We start from the raw sequence: 16,200 nt of genomic DNA, 5'->3' as shown, positions 1-16,200 counted from the left end.
TTAAAAAATATTTCAAAGTTAAGCAAAAGTTAATTTAATAATAAAAAAATTAAAGTATATTTCAAGTTGACCATTTATATATCCTTCAGCAAAAACAAGTAAGAAGACTCTAGTCGAGACTGCTCGACTAGGAGATACCCTGAACCCTCCAGTCTGATATTCCAATCACTCTGCACCTTTTTTAGGCACACACACATACACACGCACATATTAGAACGCGCAGTCGCACTTGGGCTGCGCTGCAGCCGCAATATCAAACGAATTTATTTGTTAAATAATAGAATTTCCAGACGTCCAATCTTAATGAAACTTTCAGAACATGATCATAAGGTTTAAATGTATGTACATTCCAAAGCACAAGTCTCTACTACTTGAAATACGCCTTTTACAAAGGTGAGGGTGAGGGGTCAACTTTAGGGGTGGGGGGTAAATTTTAACAAAAACCGAAATTATATAAAATACACATACATCTACATTTAAAATTTGGAAGCTCTAGCTCTAAAGGTGTAGACGCTATAATTAAATAACTAGCTTTCGATAAGGATTTTAATCGATAATAAAATATCGGGAGTAGTTATCGATTTTTAGTGATAAACTTGATATGCGCGTGATATACACAGACCTAGGAAACAAAATTTCAAGACTCTAGCTCTTATATCTTCTGACATATCTTATATCTCTTATATCTTTCATACATACGGACGGACGGAAGGACAGACAGACGGACAGAGCCAAATCGACTCAGCTCGTCGCCCTGATCAAGAATATATATACTTTGTGGGGTCTGCCACGCCTCCTTCTGCCTGTTACATGTTTTTAACAAAACCATTATACCCTGATTTCCCATTTTCAATGGGTTCAGGGTATAAATAAAAAGCGAGAGTTTAAATATTACATTTAAAATCAAACATTTGCAACTGAGCTTCTAATTTATTTATAGAACATTTGGAGCATATATTCAATGAACAATAAGTCAATATCGTATTTCTATTCGTAAAAATGAAAGTTTGGGAGTCTATACATAGGCTTATTGATAGTATCTAATCGATTTTATGGAAACCAAAAATAAAAGATCGAAGTAAACTTAATCTGTAAATGCAATCATATTTTACCAATTGCTCTAGCTCAATACAAGCGGACAATCGACTCAGCTCGTGTGATCAAGAAAATATATACCTTTGTGGATTCTGTTACTTCTCATGCTGATTTCAAACATAGAATGGAAGAACTTGTTGGGGGCATGAAGTGACTATTGACTTTAATTTTTACAATGAATACAATGAATATAGCGTCTGACAACATTAAATATGTAATGAAATATATAATGCAACATTAAATATATAATGCGTATATTCAACATTATTATATTTCTAATCAAGTCAATACGAAGCGTCGCCATGAATATAACAAAATCAAAGGATCTTTATATGGATGTGCATATTTACCTTTTATATTATATAGCATTCTATAGCATTCATTCGAGGTCAATAATATAGCTTTTAATTCTATGAATTTGCGAGGATTCTTCTCTTATAAATTCAATATTGAGTGAATATGAAGGAGAGGAGTATGTAAATGAGCCAAACGCATATAGATGTATAGGATTAAATATAAATATATAGGATTCGAGTCCCTGGAAGAGTTGCGCTAGCCAAGCTCTGCTTGAGCACCAGCCCGTTTTCACGAACAATTACCCAAAATTGCACTTACTGCAATTAAGTGTTCTTTAATTTACCATTTCCGGTTTCAGATTGTGCGTGAGTCTGGTCACATTGTTGTCGAAACAATGTGCACTTAATAAGCGCAATGCAAATGTGATTTTACCTATTCACACACATGACTCAAATGCGGATCCAAGTTAACCGCACACACACATGCACGTGCACATACACTCACACACACGGTGAATCTGAGCCTTCTGGTTGGCAATTAAATGTTGGCCGAGCTCTGAAACCCCCTTTCTGGCCAGCTGAAAGAGCCAGCGGTACATTTACATGAAATGAGGGTCATTAAGTTGCCCAGTTCGACAGTTTATCGATGGGAATCGGTTCGCCCCCTGCTCGAGCTGTTGTTGTCTTTCTGGTTCTGTTTCTGTTGCTGCTTCTGTTTGTATTTGTATTTGTGTTTGTGTGCTAATCTCTTAATGCGTTTAGCACACATTTCTATTTGCTTAATGAATTGTTACCGAATACATTCATTTTCATTCCCATTCTTATTCCCGTATGCGCATTCGCATTCGCATTCGTATTCGCATTCACATTCACATTCACATTCATTGATTCATTTACCCAGCTCATTGCTGGGTCATTTGTCGACGTTTGTCTCTTTGACTTTGCGCACCGAGGCTATCGAGGGCTGGGCCTAAACTTTCTGCCTTGTTTCAAAACGGGACAAACAGTCAGCTCAATTAGGCTGATTGGGGCATGGCCAGTGTCATGTTGGGGAGCAGAGGGCAGCTAAAAGAGCTGAGAGCCATATCCAATATAAACTTGAAGTAAAGCCAAGCCCATCGTATAACACATTGTCAACAGTGTTATACCAGTTTTAAACGCACTCACTCAACCTTTCAACTAAAGGCTCCACAATTCGAAGAGTATAACAGCTGTTACACTATTGATTGAGTGTATTTTTCATATTTTATGGGTAATGAATGCATGCCGATAGTCGAATCTAAAATGATTATCTGATTTTCAGGATTTTGTAAATGAAACCATGAAAGCAATGAAAAGTACTGTTTATACGAGAGATTTACCGCAGTTGTTGTAAAATCATTTCTATAGAATCAGAGGTAATGGTCCGGCATGTTTCATTTGTCGGCATTAAAGATACACAAGACTTGCATCTGTATTATGCTAAATATCAATTTTATAATATGTTTGAGAAAACTAATAGATTAAGCGCTTGAATCCGTCCTTTCTTTAGTCTTCATTGCAGCTATTTGTAATATAATATAGGTTTACCAATTTAGAAATATAAATTCTTCTGCTTTACCATCAGGCGTTAAGATTCGGACCAGTTCTATAACTTTTTAAATACTATGTATTAGTAAGCGGTAACGGCTCTCTAAGTTATATTTTAGTGAGTTGTTTGAAATGGCCTTAAGTAGTGTAACCAAAGCTGTGCTGCAATTATAGCGAACTAAAGCTCGCATTGCTGCTTGAATCAAACCGATTACCATGGAAAGGAAATCCCCTTTGCTTCCGTTTTTCACTCTGCTCGCTGTCGCTGTCGCTTTTCTGGATCACGCTCCACTGAGCAGAAGTTCGAAAGAAAGTGGTCCAATTATTCAGCCACATATGACAGCATGCTCTGCGTGCGTGTGCGTGTGTGTGTGAGAGTATGCTTTGTATCTTTGTATCTTTTAACTGCAGCCGCAACATATCTATAAACAATACTTTTATTGCCCTGCCGAGGACGAGGTCGATGTGAGCGATATGCAGCGATTGGTTACGGCATAAATTACAATCAAAATGAATTGATATGCGTGTTAATAAAGCCGGAGCCGGCTCGGACGGGGACGCGGCTGCCGTACCGCAGGCAGACGCTGCCAATAGAGTGGGCAGGGGACGGAGGGCGGGGGCTCAGACAGGAAGTCTGCAAGTTTGGCATGAGCCACCACGAAATGGCGGCAGTTTGATTTTACGCTTTTATGATTTCTCGATTTTTGTGGAGCGAATGCCGCACCAGCACCAGCACCAGCAGCCAGCCAGAGCGAACCAGAACTCTCTCCTACAGGGAAAAGGGTGTGAGTGCAGTCGGTCTCTTAATTAATAAGCTCCGTCAACTTGCGTATGTTTGTATGTATGTGTGTGTGTGTGTGTGTGTGTGTGAGTGTGTGCGCGTATTTGTATGCTAAATATTTGCCAGGCATAAATTAAAGAGTCCCTGCTTATATACGCAGGTACAGTTACCGCAGCAATTAGCAAACCAGCTCTGATTGAAATGTTCGCTGATTGTATAATTGTTGATGGCCGTGCTCAGCGTGTATGTAATTCAATATTAATTAAATCATCAAATTGCATTTTATGCGAGCACTATAAATAATGCTGATCTCGGCAATCGATTCGCTATTGGGGCACCAGCTACACACCGCAGGGTATATACAGCTTATGCAAATATGAACTGAATAAAGTGAACTATATTTGGAATACCGATCTGAGCCGATTTAAATGCACGTTTCTGTTGTTTCTGAATAGAGCTTTTTATACCCTGAACCCATTGAAAATGGGAAATCAGGGTATAATGGTTTTGTCAAAAGTATGTAACAGGCAGAAGGAGTCGTGGCAGACCCCACAAAGTATATATATTCTTGATCAGGGCGACGAGCTGAGTCGATTTGGCCCTGTCCGTCTGTCTATCCGTCCGTCCGTACGTATGTATGAACGCGTCAATCTCAGAAGATATAAGAGCTAGAGACTTGAGGTCCTAGGTCCGCGTATATCACGTGCATATCAAGTTCGTCACCAAAAATCGATAACTACCTCCGATATTTTATTATCGATTAAAAACTTTATCGAAAGTCAGTTATTTAATTATAACTACTACACCTTTAGGGCTAGAGCTTCCAAATTTTAAATGTAGATTCATGTGTATATTATATAATTTCGGTTTATACATCTATGCAGTTAGTGGAGTTAAAAAATTTGATTGGCTTTGGATTGATGACAAATTTTAGAGAAATAGCTAAGGCTTTTAAGATATTATAATCATTTTCAGATTAGTTAGCCCTCGAGAGATGTCGTAAGAGGTTATGAAACGCTGTCTATGCTATAAACTTCCATTTGTGGATTTGCAATGCCTAGTAGTCTTAGATTTGATATAAATCGACTATAAATCGACTATAAATCGACTTATAAATATAGAGGTGGAAAATCAGTGAAAAATCTGAAGAAATGAAAACGATTTTATATAATGTAAGAAAATAATGTAGCGATCGAATCTTATCCTTTCTACACTTGCATTTCGTGCTATTTAGAAGAGTTAGAGAAGTCCTTAAACAAAGAAACGCTTTAATGGCATTCTAACTTCTAAATATGTATATAGAAGATAATAGACTGTGCAAGGATGATAGACGAGCGAATATAAACGGAGAGATATAAATCATATCATCATTTGGAAAAGGAAACTAAGAGATAGAGGTAAAAACAGTTGATGGAAGATTAAATGTGGAAAATATCATAAAAAAGATGGATGATACAAATATACAAAAATTTAATATATTTTGGGTCCATAATATTTAAGTCGCCTATGCAGTTGGTAATACTTTTTTCTCTTTGTATAATTTTTTGCCCTACCTGCCTTTTGATTTATTGCAAATTCAGCACTAAAAACAATTTGCACAAATCACTTACTGTTTTTTCTACCTTCTTTTTGACTATATTGTTCTGTTGAAATTGAAATGCAGTTTATTATAAACATTTTATTACAAAAAAATGAAAGGGAAAAGTGAAAAAAGAGATGCGCTTAATTGTAACCTCATTAAGTGCTAAAATTGTTGTCAGAGCGTCGCGAGCATTTTTTCTCCAAGTGAAAAATAAATGTATATATATTCATATATTATATATACGTAGTTATATATGTGTTTCCATATAATGTGAGTAGTATTATTTGCCGTCGTTATCAGTTTTTAGTGTTTTTTTTTAGTTTTCCGCTCGCGGTTCATTGACCGGCACAGACGACCCCATGGAATGCTGACACGAGCAGTTCATACCGTGCATAGCCCCTCCGCACCTTGCTCTGCTCCACATACGTATTTTGCAATCGTAACGTGTCTTTCATTTAATCAGCACAAATCGCCAGGTCTTATAAAGCGCAGCTCGTAATACCCATCACTTAACTCTCCGAGCGCCCGATGCCAAGTCAAAGTCTAAACAAGCTAACCCGATGACTGTTTGGGATTGTTTACGACGCGCAGGTTTCCGTTGAATTCGAATTGTTTATTAGACACGATCGTGGAGCGATTTGTTTATGTTCCCACGAAGATCTAACACTTGTTATCCCTCATCATTTTCCCTCTCTTTTTGATAGCATGCGAAATGTAGACACGACTCGGTTAGTAATAAATAATATAGTATAATAATAGTAATAATAATAAATAATTTACGCTTTGTACACAACAATAGCCATAGATGAGAAGGGATTCTTATATAATTGATTAATATACTTTTATAATAATAATACTATTATTGTATACAAATTGAATACTATGGAATACTATGTCCAAGACCATAGCATATGCTACTAGTTGAGAGGAGCTATACCTGCTTTGAAATAGTTTTAAAATTCCAGTTGGCCCAGCGATTTGGCAATGCATTGAGGTGTCCCAAAAGCAGCCTTGAAAGCCTTGGAACTCGGCCGTATGCTGCATAAGTTATCAAGGATCCCACATTACAATGATAATATCGTTAGTGCATTAGAGCTCATAATATATCACTCAAAGCTGATCCCAGCAAATGCTTCTTCTCTCGACTTTCATCACGTTTTCATATCGAATAAACATTTACTCTAAATACACTTTAATTTGAATTAATATCAACAAAAAATTTAAGTGGTATTATCGTGCTATTTGATATATCAAATAAAGAAAATGTTCCTACCATTCCATAGTTTATTAATTTAAATAAAATTTTATTTCATTTTTATATACTCATTCATTAAAGTGAATTATTTTTTTCTCGTATCTTAGAATTTTTATAAATTCTTTTGATATAAGACGTTTTTTGGGTGAAATATAAAATATTCGCATCTTCTATTCTAGGAATTCGGTAATGCTACCTAGTTTATATCAATGTATGTATGTAGAAGTATACATGCATATATTATTCCGTATCCAGATATAGAGCTGTGCTCATTACTCATCTTCTTTTTGAGGTTTTTTTTTGGCTTTTTAGTTTTATTGCAATTTTTATATAAGACCCAAAACTGCAAAATTGGCAGAAAGCAGACACTAAAATGGAAAATATATATGAACATAAATATATACATATACATATATATGTATATTTACATACATGTGTATGAGTATATACATAATTGCTTTGCTTTATTATTCTATGGCTATATATGTGATATATATGTGTATATATACATATATACATACATATATATATATATATCTTTTATATATGTACATATATACACATCGATGCACCTGCTACTACCTGGTTATGGCATCAAATTTGGCTGCACAACCTTCTTCATAGAAGGTTGACCCAAAACGGGGCTCTTAAAGTAAGCCAAATGAAAACTACGTCGAGGTACTACATTTTGGCATACAATTGGGTTCAATCTTCACATGCGTAGCCAATGAGCCGTAGGCAAAGCCCCAAAAGCAGACTACAAAAAAAGGGAAAGGCGAAAGGGAAGAATTGGGAAAGCCCAAATGTGATTTAATTTATTATTACAAACGTTAAAAGGAGTCCAGTTCGAAGGCTTGCTCGATTTACGGCAGCGCATCAATACTGAGCAGATAGAGTGAGAGATGGAGGGGAGAGGGGTTTGACTGGCAAATGAGTTCCATTTATATCATTGGTCATTACGGAAATTATGCGACTCTGTCCTGTGTCGTTCCGTCTCTTCACGGCCCGTCCTGTCCTGGCCTTGCTCGTCTCTGACCCGCACGGAAGCGGCTATAAAGCGATAAAGATACATGGCAAACGGAACTGGATATCGCCTTTGGGGAGCGACAACTGCACGAAAAAAGAAGACAACGAAACAAGTAAGAGTACCGCAGTCGGGTGCAATCGACCGAGCAATACTCGCTCAGCATATTTCTCCATTTCCCGAAAGAGATGTAAGCTCGATATTCCTTAACCATTGACGGGCGGAGCTTGCACTAATACACCTATGTCCAATTCTGAGCGAGCATAGGAAAAACGAAAATGTAAGAAATGTGCGAGCATGAATGACACGGAATAGTCCAGTCCAGTCCGTGCAGTTCAGTTCAGTTCAGTTCAGTTCATTGGTTAGGGCAAGTCGTAAAAAACAGCAAAGCAGCCCATCAATAAAAATGCAAGACAATGCCACGCAGAACGGGGCGCATCGGAGGCAGAGAACAGAGTAAAAAGCATCAGAAAGCGTGTCAGACATGGGGCCAGAGTAGAATGCTCACAAGTGGGTTTATTTTCAATGGTTTTTTTTTGTTCCCATACAAGATGCCAGCCGGAGATAAGAAGACACAAAAAAAACAAAAAAAAACTTAGATAATCGTGCTCGATTTAAACATTATATATAACAGCTGGGACTTACAATAGTATAACTGTTATACAAAGTTCTCATTTTCCGTCCGTCCGTCCGTCTGTATGAGTGCGTCGATCTCAGAAGATAAAAAGCTAGAGAGCTGAAATTTTGTGTGCATACTCGTGTATACCATACGCAGTACGAGTTTGCTTTAGTTTTTCGATAAATCATCCGATAATTTTTTATCGAGAATAATCGAAAAACTTCAGATTTACCGTGAATATACATATGATGTATAGAGCCGTGCTTTGGATTGTACATACATTTGAGCATTATGATTACGTTCTGAAAGTTTCATTAAGATCGTACGTCTAGAAATTAAATTATTCAACAAATAAATTCTCATAATATTGCCAACACTGCAGCGCAGCCGAAGCGCAGTCGCTGCTTACTGCGCAGTTATGATTAAAATATCAGCGTGGAGGGTTCAGGGTATCTCCTGGTCGAGCAGTCTCGACTAGACCCTTCTTACTTGTTAAGTTTAAGTTACATAATATTTCTTTTTATAAAGAACAGTATATCCGAAGCGTATTCTAGATGATGTGCGCATAACTGTAATGTACCTCTTATGTTATATATATATATATATATATATATATATATATATATATATATATATATATATATATATATATGTTATGTGTTATAAAAGTGTCATACCTGTGTGGCATGTTTATTAAATTTGGTTTCTTTCTTCATCAGTTTTCGTGGTTAGAAAAGATTACAAGCTCTCTAACAGGCTCTTGAGTGATGCGACTTTTGGCTCGGGTCTCAAGTGTATATTAAACAATAATTATTGAATTCTAATGCAAATCGTGCGCAGAGTCGCAGATGCCTGCGGCTAGAGAGTGGCTCGAGTGCTTGGACAGGATGCAGGATGGACGGGTGGGTATGGGGCACGGGCAGGGGCAGGGGCTGGACGCAGCTCGTCACGAATGAAATTTATAGACACGACTCAAAGTGACAATGACATTTGAACAGGACTCGGGGTCCGGTATAATCACAGCCAAAGGGCGAGTATTTGCGGGGGCGGCCAAGTTGTCAACATTTATTACGCACACACACATACACACACGCACACACCTCTTGATTATGCTGCGTACTGTTTTTATGCCTGCAGTGCGACGTGTTGACGACTTAGATGAGGTTGGAGTTTCGGGGTTGTTGCGTTTTTTTGTTGCTCTGCTCATCTTCTACCTTTTTTATGCCTCAAGTGGACGGCGACGCGCTTAAGTGGCTACACACCACACCCACACCACGCTCGCCTCGGCCCTGCCTTCCGCGTCGCTAAAACACTCCTCGCTGCGTTTTGTCTTAATTCAATCGATAGTTCACACATGTAATCGCATGATTGGGGGCTTCCTGCTTTCTATTCCCAGTCTCTTTATTCGTCTTGTTGTCTATTTTTATCGTGTTTGCATGCCGCACACGTAGCGGCGACATTGTCGCAGGGCGGTGTGGTGGGGTGGGGTGGTGCTGCTGCTGCTGCTGGTGGGCGGGGCTGTGGGGTTCACTTGTGCTGGTATTCCACATTTTTGACTTTAACCTTAAATCGCTAAGACGTCTTCATTTGGCCGCGTCATGCCTCGACAGCTATACACATATCAAACTTTCCGCTCTCTCCCCTTTCTCCCTTTTCCCCTCTTAGTCTGCGTTAGCCACTCATTAGGCTAATGAAGCGCTCCACTTGCCTCATTCTGTGGCATGCTTCAAAAGCTCATTAGTTCATTAGTTGACGCTTTGTCCGGCAAAAGTTTGCTGCGAAAATATGCTCGTAAATCTCTGGCACTTGGAGGAGGAGCAAATCTCTCTTGCAACAGGAGCAAAAGGAGCAGGAACAGCAGCATGAAAAAGCGAAATTTATCGCGCCAAAGGACGAGTGCCAAAAAGTTTTATCCAACGCTTATCAATCATTGACGTATGTGTGTGCGATGGGAGAGGAGCACTAGACTTTATCAAGAAGTTTGTTACACACTATCGATTCCCATATTGCGCACGGATTTCTGTGCGAATCAGATACGATAATTGCTTAATCTTACAAGGTTAGGTATATCAAACCCTGAAAAGTCCAATTATATATTGAAAATCAAATATCGTGACTGAAAATATATAAAAATAAAATAGAAGTGAAGAAAATGTATAATTTTCTTTAATTTTATCTTTATTAATTATAATAAAATAAAATATTAGAAGAAAATATATTCCGTAACATAATCTCCGCCCATACTTCAGGATTCGATGGTTCCATTTGTTGTAGCACTGACACAGGCACTAGTTCATAATAGATTCCGTTGTTGCTTAATTATTTTTTATGGTTGCGCTTGAAGCATGCATGCGCCGTATTCATGCAGAAATGAAACCCAAATATAAAGAAATAAATAAAGGAGAGAAAAAGAAAAGTGTAATTTGACACTTCCTGCTTGAATGGTAGAGGCACAGCTATAGTCAGGGCCCATTGGGCGAGCTTGTAGCCAAGTAAATAACCCAAATGAAATCGAAATAAAACTGACAAAACATAGGCTATATACATATACATATATGCATATATCTGTGCACGCGATAAATAAAATTCGACAAGATTTGCGCAACTTCGACGCGTCGAAGAATCCCTCTACATTACATAAAGACGAGCCGAAGATGCCCATGGAGCTTTATTTGGGGCTCGCTAGAACACAGGAAACTCGCAAAATATGGAGACATAATAATAGACACAGGGAACGACTATCAGATACTCTTTAAAATATTTGCAGTTTAATAAGGAGAGAGGAAGTCGGCAAACAAATGCTTGCCAAAATATATAGAGTATGGATGTTTATAGAGTATTCAACGCTGAAATAAACGAATAATTCGTGTCATGGGGGAGCTTCAACCAGATGGTCAGCCGATATCAAAATAAACATTGGGAAGATTCGGTTTGGTGCATTCCAAAAACTTTTATTAACTAACGCGATCTACATCTTGTTGTCCACTTCACCGAATTACGCTGAGCCTTCGGACCGCTTCTGGCCTGAATTGTTTATAAACAAACGAGGCTTATGCCTTCTGTACTTTATCCATAGCTGAATGTTAATGATTGTAATCCAATCCGTCTGTCGCCCGGTCATGAGCATCTGGTGTTGCACTTCAGGCCCTCAAGTAGCCATATTCGATTTGTTTGTTGACACAGCTTTCAATCGACTCGGGCTCGGACTTGGTATCCGCTAAAGATGCTGAAGCTGGAGCTGAAGCTGGATCACAGGCTGTAGCTGTGGCCCCGTCTGTTTACTTTGAAGTATCGAGTTTTGCAACTGTTGCTGGTGGTCGTTCGCTTTATCAATTGCCGACAGACCACACAACAACGTAGTTCCATGAAATCGGTCGATCGTTGTCTCAAAGTCAAAGAACAACAATTCCTTATCGCCTGTTGGGGCCTGATGAAAATCTCGGTGCCTCACTAACAAGTACAACCCCCGTTAAAAATCTAAGCTGAAATAATTTCTATAAATTCACTTAAAAATATTAAGAGCAAACACTTTCAATCTTAAAATTCAATAGAGACAACGCTCTTTTAATATCATCAATATTACATCAATTCTTTTAAAAGTCCTCTATACAGAAAGTTCTGCCCTGTTACCAACTTTAATAAAAAAGTTTTAAGTGATTCAATGAGTTTAATAGATCTGGCACTGGATTAATATATTTGTACAATAGGTCCAAAATCAAACTTCTCGCTATTTTATTGTTGTCTTTGCATATCAGATTATTCTTTATATAAAAAATTGCAGTATTTCGAATATATATATATAAACCATTTACCCTAGATTGTTTTAGATATCCATAACAGATACCTATTAAAGATAATAGAGCTCTGCTAAGAAACCAGAATATACCTTACCAATTTCTTACAAAAGTAATTGTTAACCAATATATTATTTCTGATATTTATAGAATTATGCTGTAAGAGACCTAATAGAAAAAACGCAAATTTGTATAGTTTCAACTTGCCTCGATTATTGATAAGTACCTGAAAATAATATGCTTATCAAATCAAATAGATTTTCTGTTTTGTTTTGAGTTAAGAACACATTGATATGGTTTTATTTTTTGTAATTTTTTATGTTTGCATTTATTACTAAGTTTTTATTATGCACACTTAAGAGCTATTCACAATTGTTGTCGTATTCAGTATCGTATTCTTCAAAGTGATTTTCTACTCAATTCGTTTTCGATTTAAGTTTTCTTTTGGTTTAATTTGTATAGAGACAGACATCGAATCGTTAAGCTTAGAATTTATACAATTTGCTTTGTATTTACATTTTGTTTTGTGGTGTGATAGATCTTTGAGTTAATTACGCGTATTAGAACTTGGTTTTAGTTTAATCAACTGCTTCAAGTGCTTGTGTTTAAAACATAATACAACCTTTAGTTTATAGTTTATGTTGCCTTCGTTTTTTTACGTTTGCAGGGTATCCAAAGAGCGGACGTGGGCGTGGATATGAAAGTGGATGGAGCTGTGGGTGTGCTGTATGGAAACCAAATAAAAGCTTCTGCTATGAAACACGCTATACAGCTATTTAGGCTAACCCTATATATTTATAGGGTATACGATATTTGTTGTTGTTGTCGTCGGTCATCTTAATGCTAGAAAAAACTAAAGCTAAAACTAATCAACAAATAAGCGTGTGTTACTAACTCGTAATTTGTAATACAATGTTGCGATCGATCGATCGATCGAACGATCTGATTGATCATTAATCAGTAGCTGACAAAAATGTTTGTTTAATGTTTGAATTACTTTATTTATAATCAATAATTTGAACTACGTGTTCGGGATGTGCGATCGCCATTCTCTCTCTCTCTCTCTCTCTCTCTCTCTCTCTCTCTTACTATACGAAAATGCTTATCAGCAAAAGGTTCGATTTAAATCGATTCGTTTCGCATCGATCGATAACTTAACAAGAACTTACAATATTAGTTTGAAAATATTTTATTGTCACAAATTGAAAGAGAAAATGTTTTTGTTATTGTGATTTACTTAAATGAATCCTTAGGGTTTTAAATGCTTGACAATACCTTTATTTTGCAGTCGGTAATTGAATAGGAGGTACGCCTTGAAGTAATCCACATGTTATATCCAATACTGTTATTTCGAATATGTAAATCATTTTCATTAAGTTTAATATTCCCGAAGTAATTTTAAATATACAATCAAATATGAATAATAATAATAAACTTCATAGTGTAGTCTGTGGTTGACTGATTAACAAATTTAATGATAATCAATTTGAAAAACCTATTCCTGAAAATCTATTGGATTAGTAGAAGATTAGTTCGCGAAAATGGTCTTATCTTATTTCGTAGTTCTTCAATTGTAATTATATACTAAATTCCTATCCTTATTTAGATTTAATAAAATTTGAAACAATAAAACTGAATATGTACAGATTTAAGTTTCTTTTTAATTCATGAAATGTCAAATTGTTAAAAAAATTTTCTTTCTTTTAAATCCCGAAATAATGTTATTTAATATTATCAAATACAAATGTTTAAAACAATTTCCCTTTTTCAGTAAATGTAAATAAGAATTATATTAAAGTTTTTGAAAATATTTAAAATATCTATTATTGAGAAAATTTTGGATTGATTTTCGATTGAAACGGAGATATGTTTTAATTTGAAAGTTGAATAGGGTGTTTATGGTATGTGTAACTACGATGTAAGTCCCGATATAATAATGTAAATCTGTTTCAATCGAAGTTTAGCTGGGACTATATACAAATCAAGGAAAATAGGAATAAAAACGTTATTGGAAACCCTTTTTCACCTGTGGACTATTTCAAGGCGCCATTTACCAGATCTATTTAGTTGACCACCTGCTGGGGCGGCCACTGCGAATTCGGATGCGGATGCGAATGTGGATGCGAATGCGGATGCGGATTCGAGTGCGAGTGCGAGTGCGAGTGCGAATGCGAGGCACGATGCTGCTGCGGCTGCTGCAACGGATGCGAGTTATTTGAGGTGGAAGCTGATGAGGCCGCCGCCAGTTGGCGTCATAGATAAAACTCTGGGGAGCTCTGACTATCTGCGCCGCCGGCGGCGCCAGCGCTCGTTCTCTGCTGCTGGAGGCGCTGCATTAGGCTATCGCGCTCCTGGCAGACACGCGAATACTCCAGCTTCAGTCGATGCAGATCCTGGTTGAGCTGGCGATTGGCTTTCTCCAGTTCGTGGCGTTGATGCAGGCGCTTGGAGCGACAGTTCTGGGCATAGCCACGATTCTTGAGCGTGCGGCGCTTCTGCTTCAGCCGGACCACCTCCTCGCGCGGGCAGCCATGCAATCGCTTGTTCAGCTCCCGCACCGTCAAAGTGGTCAGCATGTCGTCGTTGATGCAATCCTCCAGCGTGGCATTGCTGTAGGCGCCGGAACAAGTGTGAGGCGAGTTATTGGAGCTTCTCGTCGAGCTGGCCGAGAGCGGTCGATACGGCTGCAGAATCGATCGCACACAGCCCCTTGAGTTGGATGCGCTGCTAGCGCCGCTGCTGCTGCCCGCCGAGGGCACATGAGGTCCACAATTGGAGATTGTTGGATACAAGTTGCTGGGTGGAACACTGACGGGGCCCGGGCTGCCCGCGCACGAGTTGGCTGAATTGGAGTGCATATTGATGGGCAGAGCGTGCTCCAGATTGTGAAAGTGCGGATGTGTGGGATGTTGTGCCTGTGCCATATGCCTGATGGCATGGTGATGATGGCTCTGCATCAGTGGATGTCCATGATGATGTGCAGCCGCTGCAGCGGCCTGCATGGCATATTCGCGCTGACGCTCCCATTCTTCGGCCTCTTCCTGAGAGCCCGGACAGGCAAGGGGGCGCAAGTCCAAGGGCTGTTGCTCGGCGCGCATTGAGTTGGGTAGCCACATCATCTCCTGGCTAAGACCCACTGTGGCTACATTGGCGCCCGAGTTGCTGCTGCGTCCGGCATGATAGTGATGGGCATATGCCTGGCTGGGGCAGCTGCTGCTGCCGTTTGGGGAGCCCACCACTGGCGGCGTCTCCGGTGGAGTGGAGGGCACGCCCACAGGTACCGTCGAAGCAGCCGCAGCAGCGGCAGCGGCAGCTGCAGCAGCTGCCGCGGTTGTTGTCGTCCCGGAAGTTGTATTGACCAATACCGCTTGCCCGCCCATCGGACCGCCTACATAGCCCTCCGGAGGCGGACTGAGTGGCTGCAACCGGCGCTCATCCATGTGCCACTGATGGTGGCCTGAAAAGGAGCGCAGCTTAATGTGCGATACAGATGCCAAAGGCTCAGCGCCGACTGCCGCATCCGGAACTGCGATAGGGAGCGGCAAGGGCAGTGGCAGAGGCAACGTGTCCGTTTCATCATCTGCTGGCGGCTCATTTGTCCATTTTATGGGCTGAGGCGGACTATGATCCTCGCGCTTCACATGACCGATGGCGGCGGCGGCTGTCGTGGAGATAGTCACAGGTGTTAGAGCTGTCACAGTGCTATGTGTGGTATTGTTGACCCCCAAGTGATCCAAGTTAAACTCCTGCACGTATGTGTCAGCAATGGTGGGATCCTCCATTTTCATTGGATCGCCGGTTCACATGCAACTCGATTGTGGGGTGGGATTGTATACGGGGTATATCAAGGGGCACACTCACACACACACTGGTCACACTTTTTATTGTGGGTCACACTGCACTTGACTTGGCTTGGCTTAAGATCGAGAAATAATTCAAATTTCTATAAACTTTTTTGTCAATTTTTGAAAATTTGGCGCGCCCGCATTAAATTTTTGTTTTATGTTTTGTTATATTCTGTTATTTGATTTGTTTTTATTATTTGCCGCTCGCTGCGTCCAGTTTCAAAGAGTTAACGGTGGCGACTGAGTCTGAGTCTAGCCGCATGCTCGACTGCAGGGTGGCCCTGGCAGCGGAATGGCCGACGCGCGCATCGCTTTTAGAGTGTTCATATGTATAGACGCA

The 16,200-nt window shown here is 39.3% G+C and overlaps 1 protein-coding gene across 1 annotated transcript; it reads right to left on the bottom strand.

Annotated features, from left to right (window-relative positions):
* Nucleotides 1–13,815: 13,815 nt before the first annotated feature.
* tj (Maf family bZIP transcription factor traffic jam) lies at nucleotides 13,816–16,200 on the bottom strand. The gene has a single exon (XM_018099168.3). It carries the CDS (start codon nucleotides 15,801–15,803, stop codon nucleotides 14,268–14,270), a length of 1,536 nt encoding a protein of 511 aa, XP_017954657.2. The 5' UTR covers nucleotides 15,804–16,200; the 3' UTR covers nucleotides 13,816–14,267.

The sequence above is a fragment of the Drosophila navojoa genome, chromosome 3 (genome assembly GCF_054131105.1).
Source record: "Drosophila navojoa isolate 15081-1374.11 chromosome 3, UAZ_NAV_1.0, whole genome shotgun sequence".
Classification (NCBI taxonomy): domain Eukaryota; kingdom Metazoa; phylum Arthropoda; class Insecta; order Diptera; family Drosophilidae; genus Drosophila; species Drosophila navojoa.
The sequence above is the reverse complement of the archived record's forward strand: the minus strand, read 5'-3'. Positions and strand labels throughout refer to the sequence as shown.